The following is a 22,525-nucleotide window of genomic DNA, read 5'->3' on the forward strand; positions in this document are numbered from 1 at the left end:
GCTACATTTTAGAAGCTGTACTACTGCGTAGTGGCAGTAACGAAAAATAATAGGTATACAACAGGTTTCTTCAAAGTAAGTCACTCATGTCATGAAATGTATGTCTAATTAGCATTTGTCCTCTTCATTGTATTCAGTCTAGCACGAAGTAGCTCTGTGCTGGTTGATATATAACATTAACACATCCAGAAGAAGAAATGCTTTTGTTGCAATGATAGTTTCGCGAACATTTATTATCAAAAGCGTTTCGATGCGTCACTGTATTATTAATGAGTAATTGTCAGGTGTCGGGGCTCAGGAGGAACACGTGAAGGCAACAAAAGTTCAGTCTACAGAGAGTTGTGTTATCTATGGCCATGGAGGAAAAACAGTGCAGTACGGACACCAGTTTTGCCCCAGGTATCATATAGAAATTGTTTATTATCCTCTCGGTTTTAATAGAAGAGTAAATTATTAAATTGACAGCGTTATGAAAAGTTACCGGTGAACCGTTAGCTAGTCAGCCAGCTGAGGCAGCACGGCCACTTTGACAAACAACGACTTGTCGCAGCACTTACAACCAGCTGTTTTTGGAAGCTAACGTTAAGTGTTGTGTGTTGTTGAAATTCACTGCTTTAAGTTACATTGGCCTAACTTGATTTATGTTAAAAATAATAATAATAATAATGTGGGTCACATTTTAACAGCCTCTGTATGTTGAATTCAGGTCAGTTCTTCAGAGACAGGATGGGAAGCACAAAGTTAGACTCCATGTAACCCAGTTCCGTGTAGCTATTTGCAAGACTACAGTGACACCTCAAACTAAACTGCACTAAAGATCGGACAGTTTAATGTTGCATTTCTCATAGGTCACAATAACAGATCTTGAGGAACGTGACACAAGGCCTTATATCAGTAATTGTGATCTTCTGGTAAATTCTGCATGTGTGTGTGTGTGATCCATTAAAATGTGTTTAGAGTAAAAACGGTTTCTCATATTGAACGCATTGCATGGGTACCTCCAGCTATAAATAACATATCTTTTCCTATTTATGTGTAATGTGTCTTTCACATGTGCTTATATGTCATGTGTATTTGGTTTCCTCTTTGATGAATCAAATCGCCACCTCAGAGTTAATCATTACACTTTGTTCGTTTATCACCAAAGACCCAGGAGGAGCAGGAACAACACAAGATGCCCCATGTGACCAAAGCCCAGAGAAAATAATCAGCAGACAGATGACTGAACAGGGCCGCTTTGCATATGCTGCACTGTGTGGTGTCTCTCTGGGCCAGTTGTTTACTGGACCTGAAAACAGGTAACAGAGCAACAGAGGATAATGTCATCATGACATTCTGAGTGTTTCCTCCCTCATAATATCAGTGTGGTCATTGTGTTGAACTTCAGTTTTTTTCTGGTGGGCTAAAACACTTGCCATCAATTCCATTTAACTTTTCATTATCTGAGACGTACATAACTGTTTACTGACATTAGCCAGGTGGAACCTATAAGAAATCAGGTGGCTTTTTATTATGATTTTATTATTTTCAAATGAAAGCTTTTTTCCCTTCCCTTTGTCCACTTGTGAATGAATTATTTGGATGATAACTTTTTAAAAGTAAACTGTGAAAAATAATGCTTTAACTGAACTGTTACTTGACTTGAGGAAATGAGGAGTTGTGTGTCTCTCAGTGTATTCAGGGAACAGTACCTGCATGGCTTGGTCCGTTGGCTGGACCTGGATGAGTCGGTGATGCCGGTTATGGGGGCTTTCCTGTCAGGCCTGGGCTTCGAGGGCTCCGACACCTTTCTCTCCATCCTACAGGCTGAACCTCTGCTTGCTGCAGGGGCCACCCCCATTGTGCAGGTGTTTGTCACTAACAGAAGATGCGATGACAAACTGAAATGCTCCTTAAAATTGGGTTGTTGCAACACCAAATATACACGTGGGTTGCTTCAAATGAGTGCATTTCAGGGATAGAATAATAGAATTATAGTAAAGTGAGCTGGAGCAGTAATCTGTGTCTCTATAACACCTACATAGAATGTGCTTGAATCATATTCAGATCCAGTAAAGGACAAACATGATTTCATTTCATGATCATACTAACAGATCAATTAAACTTTTTGCTTGCTTAACATAGTAATTAAAGTGAACTGTACTCATTTTGTGTCTTCTACTAAACACATCTGTTATAACCAGCTCTTGTTTTACAGGACCTGGTGTCTTTTTCTGTCAAAGATGGTAAGAAACTTTTGATGTACTGATGACATTAAAAACTGATGTAAATTCATACAGGTCTGTTACTTTATAACTTTAATGGTCTGTCATAACCCCAGGCCAGTATGACGCCAGATCGAGGGTTCTCATCCGTCATGTCAGCTGCCTGCTACGAGTCTCTCCACAGCAGCTGGAGGAGTTTGAGGAAACTCTGGGAGAGAGACTGAGGGAGGCAGGAGAGGAGAGCGAGTAAGTTTTTGTTGGATGGTGATAACAGATTATGCGAATCCTTAGCTACGTTTACATGGAGCATTGCTTACATTTTGTCTGAAAGAGCTGATATATACTTGAAAGCCCATTTGATGTAAATGTTAAATGATACTACAGTATGTTTTGTCCACACTTTTTCTTTTTTTGCTGAATCTTGTGTGTGTCTTGTGTTTGAACAACACAAACACTGTGTATGGCATGGCATAAACAAGCAGCTTATTGTTAAAGATGTCAGGAGTCATTTGACATTCTTATTTTTAGAGCCAGCTGTTATCTCAATTAACACAGACGATTGGTATGACTCTGCCTCCATCAGAGAGGAGTCCTCCCGGAGGCTGAGGAGAGAAAGAGGGCGAAAGTTACGACGTTACCTTCTCATTGGACTGGCCACTGTGGGCGGAGGAACTGTGATTGGTGATTATTGCTGCTTCAACCTAAAATATACATTTAAATCTTCTGCCATCTTTATATGAAAGGAGAGGTTTCAGTTGACAAGCTAATCATATCTGATAATCAAACCGCAGAGTGTTAATCTTAGGGATCGAGGATGTTGCAACACTGAAGTGTTCCTCCTGTGTTCCTCCTGTGAACTTAACTTTTCTCTGAAACGCTCCCTGTACAAATATTGGCCCTGACTAACTTTATTCTACACTGACACTACACTGTCATCTTTGCACCTGTGCCAGGTGTGACAGGTGGGCTGGCAGCCCCTTTGGTGGCAGCGGGGGCTGGTGCTGTGCTGGGGGCTGGTGGGGCTGCTGCTCTGGGTTCAGCCACTGGCATAGCAATCATGGCCTCCCTGTTTGGAGCAGCAGGGGCTGGACTGACTGGTAAGATTGTTTATGGAAAGGCGTTATCATCTCTATGTGAATTTTGACCGAGCTCAATAAATGCACGTTTTTGTTTTTTTCCGACCTTATTGTAGTTTTTCTCATCCTCCCGTTGATCTTTGCTCGCCATACTTTTCTTTAATTTCGTACATTATTTCTCCAGGCTATAAGATGAATAAGTGTGTTGGGGCCATAGAGGAGTTTGAATTCCTGCCACTAAGCTCTGGGAAGCATCTTCACCTGACCATTGCAGTGACAGGTTGGCTCTGCAGTGGTAAATATAGTAAGTGTCATTTCTGCTGTTGAACTACAACCAACAATTTGGACTAAATCTTCTATCATGTTATACAATATGTATATAGCATAGTCAATTTTCTGTAACAGTTTCATTGATAAAATAACCAGACAGCAATGTCTAGTTTTGGCTAATCAATCAAACATTGCCATAAAGCAGTCCTGCTTAGTGATTTATACACTGGACAGGTACAGTGAGTTATCAGTACTTTTGACCTCCTACAGCAGCTGCCCTTACCATGACAGTTAAGCCTGAATAGTACGGAATCAAAATTCACCAACAACCAGATCATTTTGCTGTTTTTAATTAATTATCTACATGTTCTTGTCAGGGGTAGTGTGAGGTTGAAGGTGTCAGCTAGGTCATTTGCATAGTACATTAGAATATGATTAAGAAAAACATACATTTCACAAAAATGATGTGGCAATGCTGCTGCAGTTGAGCACATAATGTTCTGAACCAGTAGATCATGCAAACAAACCACTTACATTTCGCTCTTAACATAAAACAACACAGCTCTCTTCTCCCACTAAAGCATACACTCAATTACAAGCTTGGTAGCCCCTTCACATACAAGCACTTCTTATTCGTTCAGGCTTGATTGTTTAAAAACACAACTGCTGTCTTCCAGGTTCGTTCCAGGCCCCGTGGTGCAGCCTGGGCGAGTGCGGGGAGCAGTATTGCCTGGTGTGGGAGTCACGTTTCCTCAGGGATCTGGGCTCGGCCATGGCCTCTCTGTTGGATGGGCTAGTCAGCATGGTGGCCCAGGAAGCCCTCAAGTACACAGTGCTCTCAGGTAGGAGGATGATCATGCAGGAAGCACTTAATCTATTCAGTGGATCTGTGTTTGGCTACAGGGGTGTTTGTACTTGTGGTCATGTATTTTTGAGTTGTTGAGTTGGTGTCTGTTTAACAATCACAGCTATCTTATCAAGCCATTGTCCTTTTGTTGTATTGATTACTGCTGCCACATTCATGAATTTACACCGTCACACTGTCCAGGCATCGTGACAGCTCTGACGTGGCCTGCGTCTTTGCTGGCAGCAGCCAGCGTCATTGACAACCCCTGGTGTGTTTGTCTGAACCGCTCAGCTGAGGTGGGGAAACATCTGGCGCAGGTTTTGAGAAGTAGACAACAGGTATAGTACTACATCTTACCTCTGTTAATACACACTCTGCTGTAGTGAACTGCAGCATTGTGTCAGCTATCATTCTAGAAGCGTTAGTTGTATTTTGTGTGCACGTTATTAACTGCACTTTTTTTAACTTCAACTATAATATTTATGTACTTTTTTGCTTTCAACAGCTATTCCTAGAACATATGAATATTAAATGACATGCAACATTTATTAACCAGAAATAATCTTATGCTTAGAGAAAATATTTTGGCTGTGTTCAGTAAACCTTGCAAGGATGAATGTGAGTTTTATTCTCTTTCTGTATCTGAAGGGGAAACGCCCTGTCAGCCTCATAGGTTTCAGTCTTGGGGCAAGAGTTATCTACTACTGTCTTCAGGAGTTGGCCAATGACCAAGGTATGAACACTTATCTGTGAAAAAAACCTGTTTTGTTATATATTGGAATTAGGTTCAAATTTCCTTACAGTGACTAGCAAAATGCTCACATCATTTTATTTGTAAAATGTTCCATACTGTATGAGATATTTCTGGGTTTAAGTCATGTTTTTGACCATGTTCTTGGTGAAACAGATTAGAATTTTCAGGTTGATTACTCTAAATAATTTCCATTATGTTATTCTGTGTAATCAAACTGTAACTTAATTCAGTTTTGACTTTTCTAGAAGTTTGTACATCCTACATTGCTCTGACAAATTAGTTTAATTTAAGTTGTTTTGATTCCTCAGGTAGTGAAGGAGTAGTGGAGGATGTGGTCCTCCTGGGGGCCCCAGTGGACGGCTCTGAGAAAGCCTGGGAGAGAATGGCCAGGGTAGTGGCTGGTAAAATAGTAAATGGATACTGCAGGTAAAACAGAGCCCATTCTTGAAGAGTTTGTGCAGTAAAATGCTGATATTTTTACAGTAAATGCTTACAGCTACTGTATAATTTTGATATACTTATTGTTGAGTCATTGTATATTGAGGGGGTTCCATTGTTTTGCATATGGTAGATTTGGAAAGTAGTGTATTGACAGCAAGATTTATGGTTTAAGTATTGCACAAATAAGTGATTTTCTGATCTATCCATCTATCAGAGGGGACTGGCTCCTAGGGTACTTGTACAGGAGTTCAGCAGCGCAGCTGTCTGTTGCTGGGCTACAACCAATCAACATCCAGGATCAGCGCATAATCAATGTGGATCTTTCCTCTGTGGTGAGTCAGAGCTTATAAATGAGGACCACTAAAGTTTCCTTAAACTGTTCAAGTCTCAATTTGTGTTCATTGCCACATTTGTTTGTTGGATTACAGGCTTTTAAATTATACGAGGGTCCTTGACTCTACAAAAACTGACAAATTCTCCAACTTGCCCAAAATTTATCTGCAGCTGCTCTGCCTTATTTATGTCTTCAGTTATAAAGGTTTCAGTTTGGCTTTGTTACCAGATTGTGGTCCACAACTGAAATAATCTTTTCCAAACCATTATATGGCTTATTCCTGACTGTTATTTTTTGTGTCTTTGTGTCCTTTATAAGTATTCATTAATTTTTATTTTAACACAGTTAAAAAAAACTGTTAGCCACAACACTGGGAAGTTCTTGTGGCTAACAGTATTTTAACTGTTGCCTATTAACATATCCAGCAAACACAGAGAAACATTCTAACATTTAAATCCAATATTCAGTTTGTATAGCTGTGTTTTGGTCTCCATTAACTCCTAAGGGAAATATTTGTCTCTGTAGCTGCTAAGTAAATGCTGCCTGAGGCTGTGGAGTTAAAAGCAACTGCAGTGTGTGGTGTTAATTCTATGTGGGACTGTCGCTATGAGTGCTTAGTGCAGCTTTAAGAGATACAAAGAGATAATTTTCATGATGCAATATTATTAAATTCAAGATTTTAATAGCACTTTAAAAGAGACAGTTGTATTGTGTAAATAGGATTAAAAGATAAGAAAATAATAAAAATAAACATTAAGGCCTCTGCTGGTCTGTTTCAGTCCACAGCAATGCCTTTCTGCCATCCTTTAAATGTACTATGTGTAAGTTTTTACTATCTCTACATAATCAATGTTAGCATTAACAGCTATTTACTTACCAGTCTAGAAGAAACGTTGTGAGTTCAGCATCAAATGTTGTTCCTTTACTCACCAAGAGCTGTGTCCACAAATGGAAACCAACGTTACTTTTAAACTTCTATTTTGCCTCTCTCACTTCTTACATACTGAAGTTAGCATGCTAACCAGCATGATAACATTTTGCAATAGTGAGTCACTGTAGCATTCGGTCTGTCCTCAGGCCTCAGGATGAAGAACTAGGACATATTGTAACCTCTTGCCTTGTAAATATAAAGATGGCTGATGCTCTTGGTAAGTAAACAGTTGTTAATGCTAATGTTGGCTATAAAGCGATAACAAAAACGTACATATAGTACTTTAAATCAACATGATTCCACATGAAACTTAACACTTAATATTTATCATGGTAGTTGTTTTGTTGAACAGGTAAAGCTTCAGAGGTTTAACATTTCACACAACTGAACTTTAAAAAAGAACAGTAAAAACTTGACATATGTGAAGCACCATACAGTATAGACTTTGGGAATACAAAAACTTACTGTACAAAAAAAGATAATAATCTTTTCTTGGGAAAATTGACAAAAATTGACAACTGTAATTGACAAAAATATGTACCCTTTTTTAGTCAAAACATGTTTCTGCTTCCCAGGTGAAAGGTCACTTGGACTACATGCGTCAGATGGACACCATCTTGGTAGCAGTAGGAGTTCCCACCAAAGAAGTCCCAGGAGCCTCCTTTGCTCTTCCTCAGCCTGTAACAGTTACAAAGGGGACAGTAGACATCCCTGACCAAGCTCCCAGTGAGCAACAAGTGACTGAGACACTAAACCCAGCTGAGAAGGCTGACACTTGTACAGAAAACAATGGAGATATGAAGGAGGTGGTCGAGGAGATGGGTGATGGTTGGGATATCCCTGATATTTCAGACCTGTTAGACTCTTTGAATGACACAGAAACAGAGAATCAAATCGCAGTCAGGAACAATTTACCATTTACTTCTGAGGAGAATAACAGTAATGACGACACAGCATCTGCTTGTAATGCCCAGTGTGATGGCGTAGAGGAGGCCGGCCCAGATAATGAACACATATCATGGAGCTGGGATGATACACACTGGACTACAGAGCATACACACAAACAAAGGCAGCCAAACTTGTAAAGAGCATGTTACAGGACCAGCTGCTTCCTTGTAAATTCTCATCTTCTCAAGTTTTTCTCAGCATCAAAGCTTTGTTGGAGAAAATATTCATTCCATTCGCGACACACTGACATGCCAGAGACAGCACAAGAGTCAATGCACACATATGGCAGCTTCAAGTGAAAAGCCCCACAATGAACTGCTTTTTAACCACTAGATTGAGTTTTTAGATTTAAGTGTTAATTCAATAACAATTTAGAGTTTTGAAACTGAAGTAGATTTTTTACAAACTGTAAATAGTGTCATAATTTATATTTCTAAACCGAAATTAGATACCCGTGATTATTACTTGTGTTTTGCAGGTTTTAGTGGATGCCACAAAATAGGTGATATCTCTGTTCCTTTCCTCACTCTAATTTTCATCCGTTGGTTTGGTTGCTATGGATATTATCACAGTAATTTGATTTCCATAAGGCCATGGGCAATTCAGTGAATGTATCCTCTTCAAGGCCATTTCTTTCTCTGCTCCACCTGTAACAATGTGAAGCACTGTGTACTATAGAGCTTCCACAGTGAGTTTATGTTGGTTACATTGTATGCTGGCACTGACAACTGGAAATAGCCTTCACCTTTGTTATAGTGATGCACCTATAGTGGTTTTCTAACCACATTTCATAACTGGAAGGAACACACAGTTCAAGATAAGGTTATTATTCTGTCTGTGTCCATAGACATTTTTCTGTGACTGTGAAAAATGTATTGTAAAGTGTTTATCTTAGGCCTAAACCTTATAACTCATGGTGAGTAAATCATGAATTGTCATGAACTGAACTGAGTCTCAGTGCTTGTCTTTAATCGCTCTTCCACCATAAACCCAGACACAACACCTTAGCTGACTTTTGTAATTGCTGTTCAATCCAGGGTGTCGACCTGATTGGGCAGAAGCAGAGGCAGCTCAATCCCTGCATGCTCAGCATCAAGCAGGTTGACAGCATCAGTGGCGGTGGCAGGGGGGTGTGTGGGATCAGAGGCCAGAGGAGAAGGGGGGTTACTGGCAATGTTAGGCTCTCCTGAGTTGCGCAGAGAGAGGGAAAGCGCTGGTGAGGGTCTTCTGGGCGACTGCGAAGAACAGCAGGGCAAGAGCTTCCCCAAAGCTCGTTTGAAGTCTCTCATAAACAGTGGGTAGATGATTGGGTTCATTGTACTGTTGCAGTAGCCCAGCCAGGTGATGGCGTCGAAGAGGGCAAGGGGGACACACTCGCACACTGCCTGAATGAAGACAGTGAGAAGAAATGCAGTTCATTTATGAACAAATGTGAGAAATAATGAATTACATAAATAAATAAGATGTTTTGTTTGCACTGTGCACGTACACAAGTATGTGGGGAAAGCAATGCAAGGAAAGGAAAAAGAGACTGCAAACAAGGTAACATGAATGGAAACACTGCATAATTTAAAATATTCCAAAAAATCTGACTTGCAAATATTTTATGAGGAAAGAAATTGCATCAGCACATGTGTTATACCTCAAGGTACACAAAGTAAAACATAATTAAAACAAAACTCCACAGAGCCCCTTTAATTTACAGTACATTTTGAAAAGAAAAAGAAAGATAGATAGAAAGAAAAATAGAACAGAAAGATCCATCCATTCATTTATTTTCCTTTTTGGCAAAATTAATATTTATTTAAAATGAATAGTGCACATTTATTTATTTTCAATTATTTATTTACCATTGATCTAAAGAAGTAAATTTATGGTTAATATATATACAGAAATAAATAGATAAAGAAAATATTGCTTTTTATTGCTCTTCTCTTCATTTATTTACCCACCTGTGCACATTTACTTATTTTAGATTTATTGTATACATTTCCTTATTTTAATATATTTACTTCTTGTATTCCTTTTGGGCCCACATAGATTTCAAGTAACTGAGTTGGGAAATCATGAAAAACAAAGGGTAATTTATGGTACAGCTGTGAGGTAAATAAACACTGAAATAAACAGATAATTTATTTAATAGATTTTTGGGAACATTTATGTCCATTTGGTACTTTTTGAACATTAATTTATGAATGTTCCAAATCCTTATAGATTTGAGATAGCAATGTAGTGAAATCATTTTAAAAAAAGAGAAGAAAGATTTTCATTCCCACTAATCACATGGGCTGTCCATCACTTCATCTAATTTTCCCTGAATAGGTCTTGCAGATACACTTACACCTGACTGTTTAAAACACTGATCTTGAACATAACCACCAGGTTTAGAGAGGGATAGTGAAGGGGGAGACAGCTGTTAGAGGAGAGCTTCCAATACGATCAAGATGAGACAGGGAGGCGGTGGGAATAGGACAGAAAGGAGGGGTGAGTTTCACACACCACATTGAGTGTGAAAAGCAAGGAGAGCGAAGACACAGTCAAGTCTCTGTGCTCTATGTTATGCAGGGGAGAAGCGAGAGGGCACAGATGGGAAATCAAAATGACTGGATCAAAGAAAGCTTGAAAAACAGGACAAGTGTCATTACCAATTTAGATTAAATTGTAATGAGTAATGAGTAATGAGTGTGCGTGCTCAATCTAATCAAATCAAAATCAACTACTTAAAAAGAATACCAATTATAAATGGTGCTTTGGGGTGTTTTTTTCTGGGCTTTGGAATGAGTCAGCCACACGAAGCTGAAATGCCAATCTATTTCCACATTGGATAGCTTGGCAAGGCTGTGACGCCAAGGCTGGCCAATAAAAAATAGATCGGTATCCAAGTGTTTTTTCTTCCTTTCTTTCTTTGGCATTTATTTTACACTCTTTTTGTACTCGCTACACATATAAATTTGTGAGAAAAACCTCTGAATCACTCACATATATGAAATACAAGAGCAACATAATCAAGAGAGAAAAGAGAAAAAAGACAGACTTAAAAGGAGAGGGAAATTGTTGCGAAGAGTGAAGAAAGGACTCTCACATGCAAATATAGGCAAAGGCAAGCTGAATAGAGTAAAGCTCATCATCCCTTCCAGCTCATCTCATCATATATCTCAAATCAAAAAGATTTGTTTGATGGAATGGATGGATGCTAATATGTCATGTTACCTATATTTTTCCACAACATATCTGTGTGGAGGTATCTGTGATAGAGTCAGTGTGTGGTGCCTCTGCACTGACCTGAGCCATGTTGGTGATGAAAAAGGGTAGCCAAGCACTGAAGAAGAGTCCCAGGAGAACTCCCAGTGTCAGACTAGCCTTCAGTGCCCTCCGACCCTGCCTGTGAGCCAGACGGCGCTCACTGTTAACTGACGGCTGTGGACCATAAAAAAGAATTAGAATTACTTCTATTAATAAGAATTACAAATGCAATGTAAATCTCCCTTGGTTACACTGGAATTTGGAAAGGCTACTCTGTTCACCTCTTTGACAAGCAAATTACATTATTTTAATCCATTCTGACTTTCTGTGTGTTTAATTGATGGTTTGGATAAAGCTGTCCAAGTTTAATCAAGTTAATTCATTTAGCTGAAAGAATTGTTGGGATATACACATATTTGCTTTCTTTCAGAGAGTCACTCTCTCACATCTTTATATGAACTATGAAGTTAGCCAGGCACTAGCTGGTGACTAGCTTAATGACAAGTTTGATTTACAGGCAGTACAAGTACTTCTAAAGAAAACCACACTTTTTGTACATTTCTATTTGTTTACTGATTAAACAAATATGACATAACATGTAAGTTTGTGAGCTTTAAAGGTGCTGAGCTAGGCTAGCAGTTTCTATTCCCAAACCATTCCTTTAAAAATTTTTATCAAAGACAAAATGGTTACATTGCATACATGACCACAACATATAGCACATGGTTCAATTCTGGCTGTGGACCTTTATTCCACGTTGTACCCCTCTCTCTTCCCTAATTTCTTTTTAGCCTCTATACTATTATTCTTCTTTTCCATTTCTCCATATTTTTAGTAAAAAAGATTTATAGCAATGAACCCCTTAAATTTCATTGACCAGCTCATGCTGTGCAGCCAAAAACCCACAGAATTTGATCTGGGATATTTCCATTTGATGATGCAGACATAAAAGGTTTGCACTCAGTATAGATGTCATGCAGTTGCAGTGATGAGTCAAAACAAGCTCACACAAAAGATGCTGTGAGACAGTGAGGAATACAGTGAATACAGCTTTTTAAAGGGGAAAAAAAAAATATTGAATGAGTATTGAATGTTAAAGATTTAAAATTCACTAGATTTTTTTGTGCTAATTCTGAGACTTAATTTAGAACAGAGTGTTCTGGTGTGTATGAATGTGTCAGGTTTTACTGCAGACAAATGTGACAGACTATATGGCTGTGATCCTTGAAGATGGGGGCAGCACATCTGACACCGTCTGTTCTTTTCTCACCATGATTTCCGGGCGGGTTTTACACCTCTTCCCTGGGTCTCTACATTTTTTCAAAAATACATTCTTGGATTAAGATGACTGAAGAGCAAAACATTTTTCAGACTGCAGCTCCTCTGACATTTTTAAGAACCTGGTAATAATAAATCCAGTTGTAAGAGTGTCTTTTTCTCTGTCTCATGTAAACAATACATACATACACACATTTATGGAGGCTTCCCTCTATTGCTTTATAACCTAGCTCTGTATAGGTTCATGTTCAGTGACATCCACTACATTTGAGCATCAACTGTCAACATCACCACAAGCTCTTTGTTATATCAGCAGACTTCTTCAGCACCAAATAGCCTTGTTGGAAAGTCTGTAAACATCACAACTGGTCCTTTTCATTTTTACAAAAAATGACTCCCATTCCTTTGAACACAATGTAGTTTGCACAAAACCCCAAATCTGTTTGGTCCAAGTCAGTCATACTTCATGATATACTTCCAAACTATGTAAACGTAAATAAGAACAAAGTGGGTGTAAACTCAGAACTTAGGTCTTAGAAATACTTCTTAAATCCTAATTTGGCTGCCAAATAAACAGCTTTAAGTTTGAAGCATACAGTGGCCTCTAATCAGAAAAATAACCATATATAGGTTTACAATTGCTGCACTTAGATGATATTGAACTTAGCAGTGGGTTTCACTCTCAACAAGCTTGAGAACTCTTATGGACAACTGTAATTTGGCTCTTTGTGCTACCTTTTCCACTCACAGAATCGACCTTTTCAGTCTTACTCTTGTTAAGATCTGCTCCACTTAAAGGCCAGTCTGCTATTTTTAAACGCTGTTTTTTATCAGGTATTGCAGTTCAACTTCAGCTCAGAAACTGTCCTTAAGTAAACATCTGCACTATCTGGTTTTTTTTTTTGGTTTTTGTTTGTTTTTGTTTTTTTTTTTCCTACTGTTTGAGCTCTCTTTCTTACCGGTACATTTTGTGACACAGGAGGCTCCTGGTACCTGCAGTCGTCTCCGTCCTGCTGAGCTTGCGCTGCTGCAATACCAGGTGATGGGGGCCGGGAAGGTTCTCCTAGAGAGGGATGTGGATTTGGTGGGTGGCTTAGTGCTGCAACCCTCTTCGCCTGCCTTCGCGCCGCCAGAAGGATCCGGCAGTAGGTGAAGCAAATGGCACTGGAGGGCAAAAAGAAGGTGAGTACAGATGCCACAAGAGCAAAGGGCAAGGTGACCCGCAGACGGCACTGGAAGGAAAGGCCTCCTGATGGTGACAGCTGAAAGTAGGATGCTGGGTACAGCGTGTCAGAGTAGGAACTGATGTTGCTACTGCTGACCCCAGGAACGGATGAGTGTCCACTCCCGAGGCCTAAGCTGTGCCATTTCATCTCAATGGGCAGAAAGGAGGCCAGTGCTGCCAACCCCCAAGCAGCTCCCACAAGGAGTAACGCCCGAGGTGGGGTCATCCTTTGCTTGTAGCGCAGCGGTGAGATAATGAAGAGGTAACGGTCCAGGCTGATCACACAGAGGTTGAGGATGGATGCGCTGCAGCACATGACGTCAAAGCAAAGCCAAATTGGGCAAAAGGCAGGCCACAGCACCCAGGCCCCACACAGCACGTTGAGCATGGCGGGGGGCATTACCACTAATGCCACCATTAGGTCAGACAGGAACAAAGACACCAAGAAACAGTTTGAGGTGCAACGCAAAGAGCGGTGGGCAAACACCAACGCAATAAGCAACATGTTGCCACAGACTGTCATGAGGATGATGACAGTCAGCATAAAGGCCAACAACCACGGGCCACTGCCGTTGATGTTCCAAGCACTGGTCGTGGGAAAGCTGCTGTTGTAGCTTCCTACAGAGCCAGAAAGGTGAGAGTCCGCCATGGTGCCAGTTCTCGACGATCAATAAACCAGCTCCTGAGGTTCCCCTTTAGACACTGCTAAATGTTACAGACTTTAACCAGTTTTCCTTCCCATCCAAAGCTCTCTCTTCAGGAACACTATTGAACAAAAAGAAGCCACTGAGCCACTGTGTTGAGAAGCCAACCAATCCTTTCTCTGTCAAGGTCAATCGGACTGTTCCCCATGAATAAATATCTCCATCTCCCTCTGGCAGGAATACATCCAGTTGCCCTGGGCTTACATCCACTGTCACCAGAATAGTGATCAAAATCAACAACAGAGTTTCACTCATCGCTCCATCTCCACCAGCATGTCCCTGCCTCATCCACAGCTAGGAGCCAGAGTGAACCATTTGATGGCTGACAGAGAGTTTTCGAAGCAGCATGTCACAATGATGACAGTCACTGGAGGAGGGCACACAGAAAGATAAGCCTCGACTAGGCATATGAGAGCAGCGCTGGTGAGAGAAACTACTGAAGATGAAGAAGACACGGACCAATTCTCAGAATTATTCCTCACCTCCTAGAAGTGGCATTGTGCCGCTTCTGCAAGTCCTTTGCTGAGCTGGTGCTCTGCTGCTGCCTTTCACAAGTCCTTTTATTCTGAGAAACAGCATGGGGGGAGCAGAAACAAACAAAAAAACTGTGCAGCAGTCATTTGTAAGCAAGGCTCCGTTCATAAGTGCTCTACAGGTATCATGGTCCTTGTAATGCTGCCTTTCTATCACTCGCTCCTGTTAATCCCTGTGTCGGCCACTCCAGCGTACCTCCCAGCCTGAGCGCACACCTACTGAGAAGGAGCGTGTTAAAGCATTGAGCTGTTAATGCATAACCATGCACAATCACAGCCAAGAAATGCTAATTCTGCATCATAGGAACTGGTGTGGGTGGTCGTTGTCTGTGTTTGGTCATGGTATTTTTATCTACGGAGAAACAACCATTATGAGCATTTTTGTTAAACATGATAAAGATTTGCTGTGACTGCTTTTTCTTTAACATTTTTTTTATAAAGGTCTTTCCCTTGTATATTTTACCTACATTTAGTCCTAATTGAGTATAATTAAAAACAGAGTATATGAATCAAATTTATTCAGTCTACAAGATTGAATCACACTGGTTGTAATTAAGCCTTTTTTAAATTCTCTATTCTGAGGGATAACCGTGGCTTCGAAATATTCTTATAGCCTTCTTTTGATTCAGTAACATTGTCTTGTTTTTTGATGTAGTTATCAACAGCTGCTGGTCCCTCCCTATTTGGGGTGAATTTCACTTCAAACCAACTGTCGCTTCCTGATAAAACACAAGTGACCCAACTGGCTGCACCAGTCGTGATGATTTAGGTGCATCAGAGCAAGAGGTGTGAATAACACAAAAAATGTCACACATATTTTATTAAAAGGCAGAGATACATGAGTAACACAGTCAATAGCAGATAAGGGTTAAAGTAAATATTTTCCAGTGATAAATAATATTCACATTCCCTGTTCTACCATCTATCAGACGACAATACAGTAACTTCACCTTGTTCCCACTTCATGCTCAAGCTAATCAAAGAGATGACATGACAACAGTAATTATTCACTTCCTGGTAGAAGCACTTTAATACTAAACATAAAACAACATCATTCATGGGGTAAAATCATGTGCACTCCAGCATTTCAATAGCCTTGTCAAATATTAAACATAATATGCGTCAATTTTCATGCCCCCTCATGACTAATCTCCACCATCGCTGCGCCCCAGTCATCTGCCACATCAGATCAGCTGCTGCCAACCTCCTGACCCCCCTCTCACCCACACCAAGCCCACCACCTTATGGGACAGCGATTTGCATCCCTGCCCCCACCTTCCTCCCTGACACATTTCAGAAAAATAACTCCCACTCACATTCACGAATAAACTGAAAACCCGCCTTTTCAAAGCTGCTTTAACACTTGACTCCTATTACTTTCAAGTACCACTGTTGCTTGGACTATATGAATAATAATCTGACTCCTGTACTTAATATAATTCTTGGTTTTTGTTCTACTTTTATAATTCAAAATGTTTTTCATCCATTATAAACATCTGAGTAAAAATTAATCACCAGAGAATAATTTTTGTTTTTCTGATTATTTTATTAAATAAACACAGACTGTCCTGATTAGGCACATACAAAGCATACAGAGTCATACTAGGGATGGATCATTCAACAGGAAGACTAGACTCTAACTGCAGAACAGTGCAAATGGTGACTCTCCCATGGACAAAACAAAAAGAACAAATTCAAGAAAATAAAAAAAGACAGTCCCTCGTTGACATGCAGCTACTGCTCCTGTTAAAGAACACAGAGATAAGTTACATAAATCTTCATTTACATAAACAATGACACAGGCTTGTTATTGTGAGTTAGAAATAAGGAATTATTCCTGTAACTTGTTTTGAGGTCCATGTGTGTTTTATTGGACAAACTAACCTTCTGACTTCTGTGCAGCAGATAATGTGACCTCAGGTCATTCTGACAGTTGGCATATGCCATGCCAAGTCCCGCTCCTGAGCCGAATGAAATCGGCCATGTGTGCCCTACAAATGAAACAGGTACTTTATATCTTGTCACATACTTAAAATACACAAAGAAACACGTCACAATGTGATTTAAAAACAAACCAGAAATGGATTGTGAAATCACTCTCACACTCCAGTCTGTATTTCTTTTCTTTTTTTTCCTATGTAACTGTAATATTCACATTTATTTCTGTGCTTTCAAGGATGGATGTTATTGCTGCTCTTCCAACAACAAAAGCACTTAATACTCTCAATAATAAATTATCATTGAGTTATATATTCAGTTAAAAAGACTGTTTGCCAAAATTAAAAAAAAAAAAAAAACACCACCACTCACACAACGCACAACAAGGACTGTTAAATGAAAAAGCCTTTCACTGATAGCAGTAGCAGACAATTACTTGTATGCACTACAGTGGCTGCAGAGCATCACTCTGGCTCTGCTCTTTTAATCAAGTATGTTGGAGCTAAATTAATGATTGAAGATGCACTGCCACAACAATCCACTGAAACTACTTACGTTTAAAGAACAGAACAGAAAACACGATTCCTAACCCCAGTCCAGTGCCTGTAAAAGAGTGGGGAAAAATGACATAGATATCAATGCACCTTTAATTTACTGTTAAATTAAGGAATTTATTTTTAAATTAACCTGTATTTATTTATTGTGGGCATATGCTGTCTCTGACTTGTGTACACTTACGACTACTTTCTAAAGCATATGACATTATTATTGCCAGTATCCCAGTATATGACTGAAGACACTTTATGATACTGCAGGACTCGCTGGTCTGTAACACCAGTGATTCATCAGGCATAAAGCAATGCCTTAATCAAAGAAATAAATATAACTTGCTTACAACTGCTCCCTGTCGCCATTACGTTATTTCTAGACATCTATGGAGCTGTAAACAATGGAAAGTTAACATGGTATGAAAACAAGTACTTGTTGGTGTTTTACTTTAATGCCGAATTCGGGAGTGGACAATATAGTCTCGTAAAACGCTTTAATTAACGTCGTGGCGCAGGTGTAAATGAGCAAGAAAGCATCACATTGTCATGTTCTGAATAGCGTTCTTCCCAATGACAAACTCTGTGGGACACGCAAATATTTATGAGTAACGTAAAAACAAAAGCACAGAGGGGTGCAGTCTTTGTTGAAAAACAGTATTAACCCTCATTTTACCAGTCACAATTAATCAATCATACATATCTGGCTGATCATTCAATTGTCCTTTACAAGCCCTTTATGGCTAGCTAGTTAGCCTGTCGCCCAGTCAATGACAGCTGTGGACTACGGAAAAAAAACCTGCTTATTTTTCCTTATTCTGGAGCATTACAATGTCGTAACATGTGGAAGACTCAGGGATATTTACCGAGTTTAATAGCACCGTCTGCAAGGCATCGGTCCCACTTTTTCCCCAGCTCCTTCTCAGACATACTGAACATTAGCTTGTGTCGGGCTAGAAGTGTCAAATGCAGCTCTGGTGCTGTCTTCACGTGCTGTCGGAAATGTACAGTACCACAATTTGAATGCAGATGAAGGACCAAGTGACGAACTGCAGAGGATTTTATGACGCTAGTTAAAGAAGTGTCACTTATTTGACTAGATGCTGCTGATACGCTTTACGAGAAAGAGCGTCAAAACAGAAGAAAGTTCGTTTTTACCTTTTCACCTGAACACAGCATTGAGCCACTATTGCAAACCTCGCGATGCGTCAAACCCAACGCGGCTCAATGTCGCCATCATGCGATAAAAGAATGAATAATTAACTTTCATACAGTATGCACTCACCGATCAATTTATTAGGAACACCATACTACACACATGTTCTCAAAACAGCTCCAGTTCTTTGTTGGATGTTGGATATACCTCTTTGAGCATGTTGACATGATTGCATCACATCATTTCTGCATATTTTACAACTGCACATTCATGCTGCCAATCTCTCACCCTACCTCATCCCAAAGCTTCTCTATTGGATTCAGATCTGGCGACACTGGGAGGCCATTGAAGTTCACAGAACTAATTCTAATTGATGTAAACTTTAACTGAAGCCCCTGACCTGTATCTGCACGATTTTATGTTTTTCACTGTGGCCACAATTGATTGATTGGATAACTGCATGAATAAGTAGATGTACAGGTGTTCCTAATAAATTGTTCTTTGAGTATATATGTGTGTTATGGCAGAACAAACATTGACAGATGCACATTTTTTCATTGCAAATTTATTTTAAAGTTTCTGAGTGAAATTCTGTTTGACACAAATCACTACACTGTCATGAAGTCGTTACAGCATGTTCACCTTATTAACACTGATTTCCTGAGATGACAATATACAATTTCCGAGAACATACAGTGCGCAAACATTTCATATCCATTACACAAAAAGTTGGCATATTTTGAAATTGTTACCATTAAATAAAGGTGTGCCATCAACTGGGACATTTGATCACTCTGCATCCAAATCTGATAACTAGAAAACTTCCGTTAAACATATACAGTCAAAGTACTAAACATGGAAATCTTATGTTACATATGAATTCTACAAACAGACTGACAAACATATCAAATTCATAAAATGACAGAAAATCACATATAAATGATCCACTGTCAGTCCTCAGCAGGCAAACTGTGTGAAACAGCCAGAAGTCATCATGTTGGCAGAGTGATTATCAAGCACAGCTCCTTAAGATGGTCCAACCTACGAGTTGGTTTCTTAGTGGACTCATAGCGGGGTGGTTATGAGCATTGTACACATTGTGAGAGTGAGTGAACAGCAAAGGGGCAACAAAGAGGTAGAAACTGTGTCCTTGACGAGTAAATGTATCTTTGGCCAAAAACAAAATAAATCCCCTCTGCTTTTACTGCCTTTACTCCAGGACGTGTGTGTGTACATATGTTTGCTGTACATACAAAAGCTTACAATAGCTACCGTCAAGATATACCCACAGATATATACTTCTGATGGCCAGAACGCTGTGTTTAAGTGGCTTTCACTACAAAACATATGCTGTGGTCTGACTGCATTCCATCTCATGTAAAAAAAAAAAAAAAAAAAAAAAAAAAAAAGAATGTGGTGAACACAGGTGAGGAGAACATCAACCTTGTCTTCTGGTCCTGAGGGACTTGTTTCCCCCATTCACAGTGAAGCTGTTCTCGTCACTCGTTGGACCCTGGTTGAGGGGACTGTTCTTGTGCTGCTGTTGCTGGCTGGTTGGTTTCTTCTCTTGCTGTCTTCACAGAGCCCTTGCTAATGGCCAGGAGGTCTCGCAGCTCTTTGTTCTCAATCTGAACGCAACAGGACAACCATATATTTAAGTTTCTCTAATGGTATCTGGCCATGCAGACAGTTTTGGTTTTATTATTCCAGGTTTTGAGATATCTGCCTCTAAGATTCCCTCCCATATAGTAGTAGTTAATGGAATTACATTTGCAGGACTGTGTTCTTGTGCTGTATTACTGTGTATTTCTTTACCTTATCTGAGTAAATTGCCACAAAGAGATACCATACCTACAAAGACAGTCTCTGTGCGCAATTTTCCGAAATAGTTTCCCATAAATCCAGGTTTGCACTCACCTCTAGCTGAGCGAGCCTCTCTCGAACAGAGCAGTAGTGCTGATCATCCACCTGCACTGCTCTTCTCATTACCTGCCCCATCTCGCATATCCGCTCCACCTGGCTCTGCACTTCCTGGAAAATCAGAAAGCAAGACATTCCCCAAAATCAATGCATTTTTAACACTACATCTATCGCTGAGTAATCCTATCCTGTGAATGACTGAACAAATGTAGAAAGTCAGCGTACTTTTGCATGGTCCTCATGGAGGCTGAGCACAGGTTTGGTGTCCAGCTCCTTCTTCGCCATCATTAGTTGAAGCATCTGCTTGCGGTATCGACCCATGATCAACTCCAGCGCGTACTGATGTTCTTCAAGAGACAACCATAGTTCTGCAGAAAAAGTTGTGAGGAGGGTTAGCAAAAACATAAAACGCAAGCCATACAATCAACAGAATAGAGTGGGTTTATTTCTACCTTTATTCTCTTGCTGTAGCTCCTTGATCTGAGTATTTTCCTGAGTCAGAAGGACATGAGGCTTGTATTTGGTCAGCTCCTGAATCTCTGATGAGTCTTCTGTGTGCTGAGGGGAGAGAGCAGAACATGGCAATGCAAGGAGAAGGTTAGGAATAGGCAGACTTGTTTCTGTTGTAGTATCAAATCAGCTTCTAAAACTGTTAAAACAAAATGTCATGATGCAAAGCAACTATTTAACTCCTACATACAAATTTTGATTTCCATTTTACAGATTCAAACTGAGGTTTTTATAAAAAATGATTTCCTGCTGTGTAATCTCAGCTACAGAAGAACAGAGTTTCAGTGCCATTCAAAACATAAAATCACTATAAGATGCTTTCCCACTGATGACAGGTTGTGCAACAAAACACAAGATGCAGTCTCAAGAAGTGAGGGATGCCATACGTTAATAAAATCCTTCATGATGATTAGTGAAATAAAATGTCGTGACAGACGCCACTGAACAATAAAAGAATTTAACATCGTTGTGGTAACTTACTTCTACAGATCTCTGACATTTTGTGAAAATGAGGCAATGGATTCAGCTTCATTTACATTTCTCAGACCTCTGCCAAGTCCTGTTGCACCACTTGGGTGTATGCCATTGAGCAGTGCAGCATTGAATATCCATGTACTTGAATGAAACCTCTTTGTGTTAAAACACTCGTCCTTACCTTTTCTGGAAAGGCATTCCCCACCTCTCTCATGCCCTGCACTCTCTGGCTGAGGGCCCCGGACTGCTCTATCAGTCCTTCGGCGGCCGTGTCGTGCTCTTTCAGCCTCTCGAGAAGAGTTCGAGCATCACCCAACACTTTTTCTAAAGTGCAGGCCATTTACTGGAAACTGACAACTACTGTAGGTAACGTAAACAAGCTACTTCTCACTACCAGCGAGGTGAAAACACCTCGCAGCGTTAGCTTACGTTGGCTGTCTAGCCGTAACTAGCTGCGGCAGCTCCAGTACCTTTACAGCAACGTCTACATACTATTGTGGACTTTCTGAAATATCTGTCGGTACGAGAACCAGAGGAGTACATACAAACAAAAAACTCTATTCTGTTGTCAAGTCTGTCGTTTCCGTGTGAGCCTAAAAGGTAACGTCACTTCCAGATCCTCTTCGTCCCTGGATGTAATGTATCGCATACTCAATTCAAAGTGGATGGCGCCATCCAGCGGTGAGTTTAGGTTTCATGGACGTGTGATAGCAGCAACTGTGAAATTAATATGATTAATTAATGAGACAACAACAAAGCAAAACAAAACAGCTGCACAGTCTGGGACAAAAACCTAGGTTAGTTTATAAGAGTCAGCCCTGGAGGCCATTAAAACAAAAGGAAATTATGGAATGAGGAGCTCTTTACATGTTGTAAATGAGACTTTAACAAAGTGGCCAATTCAATTCAGTTTTATTTATATGGCGCCAAATAACAAAAGAAGTTATCTCAAGGCACATTTCATATAGAGCAGGCCTGGACCGTTCTTTTTATATTATAATATTTACAAAGAGAAACCCAACAATTTTCTTCATGAGCAGCACTTGGCGACAGTGTCATTCAGAGATTCATGAAATCCAGTTACATTTATTTCAAGAATAGAACTGATGATACACTATCAAGTCGTTGCATGGCCAGATTAACCACAAATGACCAAAATGACCCCTGCAGTCATTGGTTCAGCACTGTTTATAA

At 40.0% G+C, this 22,525-nt stretch overlaps 4 protein-coding genes across 4 annotated transcripts; 1 reads left to right on the forward strand and 3 right to left on the reverse strand.

Moving 5' to 3' along the window:
• The first annotated feature begins 267 nt into the window (after positions 1-267).
• On the forward strand, positions 268-8,757 carry tmco4 (transmembrane and coiled-coil domains 4). The gene is made up of 14 exons (XM_018675256.2): positions 268-399; positions 1,148-1,298; positions 1,673-1,847; positions 2,198-2,225; positions 2,321-2,450; positions 2,788-2,885; positions 3,158-3,301; positions 3,465-3,584; positions 4,228-4,392; positions 4,599-4,735; positions 5,046-5,130; positions 5,460-5,577; positions 5,807-5,924; positions 7,433-8,757. Exons 1-14 carry the CDS (start codon positions 351-353, stop codon positions 7,940-7,942), a joined length of 2,028 nt encoding a protein of 675 aa, XP_018530772.1. The 5' UTR covers positions 268-350; the 3' UTR covers positions 7,943-8,757.
• A 49-nt stretch (positions 8,758-8,806) lies between these two features.
• htr6 (5-hydroxytryptamine (serotonin) receptor 6) lies at positions 8,807-14,985 on the reverse strand. The gene is made up of 3 exons (XM_018675257.2): positions 13,286-14,985; positions 11,088-11,222; positions 8,807-9,190 (listed from the first exon to the last, which is right to left on the reverse strand). Exons 1-3 carry the CDS (start codon positions 14,198-14,200, stop codon positions 8,834-8,836), a joined length of 1,407 nt encoding a protein of 468 aa, XP_018530773.1. The 5' UTR covers positions 14,201-14,985; the 3' UTR covers positions 8,807-8,833.
• A 1,328-nt stretch (positions 14,986-16,313) lies between these two features.
• Positions 16,314-18,428, reverse strand: micos10 (mitochondrial contact site and cristae organizing system subunit 10). The gene is made up of 4 exons (XM_018675254.2): positions 18,138-18,428; positions 17,282-17,329; positions 16,673-16,779; positions 16,314-16,531 (listed from the first exon to the last, which is right to left on the reverse strand). Exons 1-4 carry the CDS (start codon positions 18,208-18,210, stop codon positions 16,523-16,525), a joined length of 237 nt encoding a protein of 78 aa, XP_018530770.1. The 5' UTR covers positions 18,211-18,428; the 3' UTR covers positions 16,314-16,522.
• A 546-nt stretch (positions 18,429-18,974) lies between these two features.
• sike1 (suppressor of IKBKE 1) lies at positions 18,975-21,950 on the reverse strand. Its single transcript, XM_018675253.2, has 5 exons — positions 21,513-21,950; positions 20,800-20,905; positions 20,573-20,715; positions 20,345-20,458; positions 18,975-20,055 (listed from the first exon to the last, which is right to left on the reverse strand). The coding sequence occupies exons 1-5, from the start codon at positions 21,669-21,671 to the stop codon at positions 19,927-19,929; spliced, it is 651 nt and encodes a 216-aa protein (XP_018530769.1). The 5' UTR covers positions 21,672-21,950; the 3' UTR covers positions 18,975-19,926.
• Positions 21,951-22,525: the final 575 nt, after the last annotated feature.

The sequence above is a fragment of the Lates calcarifer genome, linkage group LG6 (genome assembly GCF_001640805.2).
Source record: "Lates calcarifer isolate ASB-BC8 linkage group LG6, TLL_Latcal_v3, whole genome shotgun sequence".
Classification (NCBI taxonomy): Eukaryota; Metazoa; Chordata; class Actinopteri; family Centropomidae; genus Lates; species Lates calcarifer.

Coding starts and splice junctions, on each gene's coding strand:
- tmco4 (XM_018675256.2), top strand. CDS start 351: ATGGCCATGGAGGAAAAACAGTGCAGTACGGACACCAGTTTTGCCCCA. Junction 5,131..5,459: donor GGAGTTGGCCAATGACCAAG/GTATGAACACTT, acceptor TTGATTCCTCAG/GTAGTGAAGGAGTAGTGGAG. Junction 5,925..7,432: donor ATGTGGATCTTTCCTCTGTG/GTGAGTCAGAGC, acceptor TCTGCTTCCCAG/GTGAAAGGTCACTTGGACTA.
- htr6 (XM_018675257.2), bottom strand. CDS start 14,200: ATGGCGGACTCTCACCTTTCTGGCTCTGTAGGAAGCTACAACAGCAGC. Junction 11,223..13,285: donor CTGTGTCACAAAATGTACCG/GTAAGAAAGAGA, acceptor TATGGTCCACAG/CCGTCAGTTAACAGTGAGCG. Junction 9,191..11,087: donor TCATCACCAACATGGCTCAG/GTCAGTGCAGAG, acceptor GTCTTCATTCAG/GCAGTGTGCGAGTGTGTCCC.
- micos10 (XM_018675254.2), bottom strand. CDS start 18,210: ATGTTCAGTATGTCTGAGAAGGAGCTGGGGAAAAAGTGGGACCGATGC. Junction 17,330..18,137: donor AGACGGTGCTATTAAACTCG/GTAAATATCCCT, acceptor ACTCTTTTACAG/GCACTGGACTGGGGTTAGGA. Junction 16,780..17,281: donor TTCTGTTCTGTTCTTTAAAC/GTAAGTAGTTTC, acceptor TTTCATTTGTAG/GGCACACATGGCCGATTTCA.
- sike1 (XM_018675253.2), bottom strand. CDS start 21,671: ATGGCCTGCACTTTAGAAAAAGTGTTGGGTGATGCTCGAACTCTTCTC. Junction 20,906..21,512: donor GGAATGCCTTTCCAGAAAAG/GTAAGGACGAGT, acceptor CTCTCCCCTCAG/CACACAGAAGACTCATCAGA. Junction 20,716..20,799: donor GCTACAGCAAGAGAATAAAG/GTAGAAATAAAC, acceptor CTTTTTCTGCAG/AACTATGGTTGTCTCTTGAA.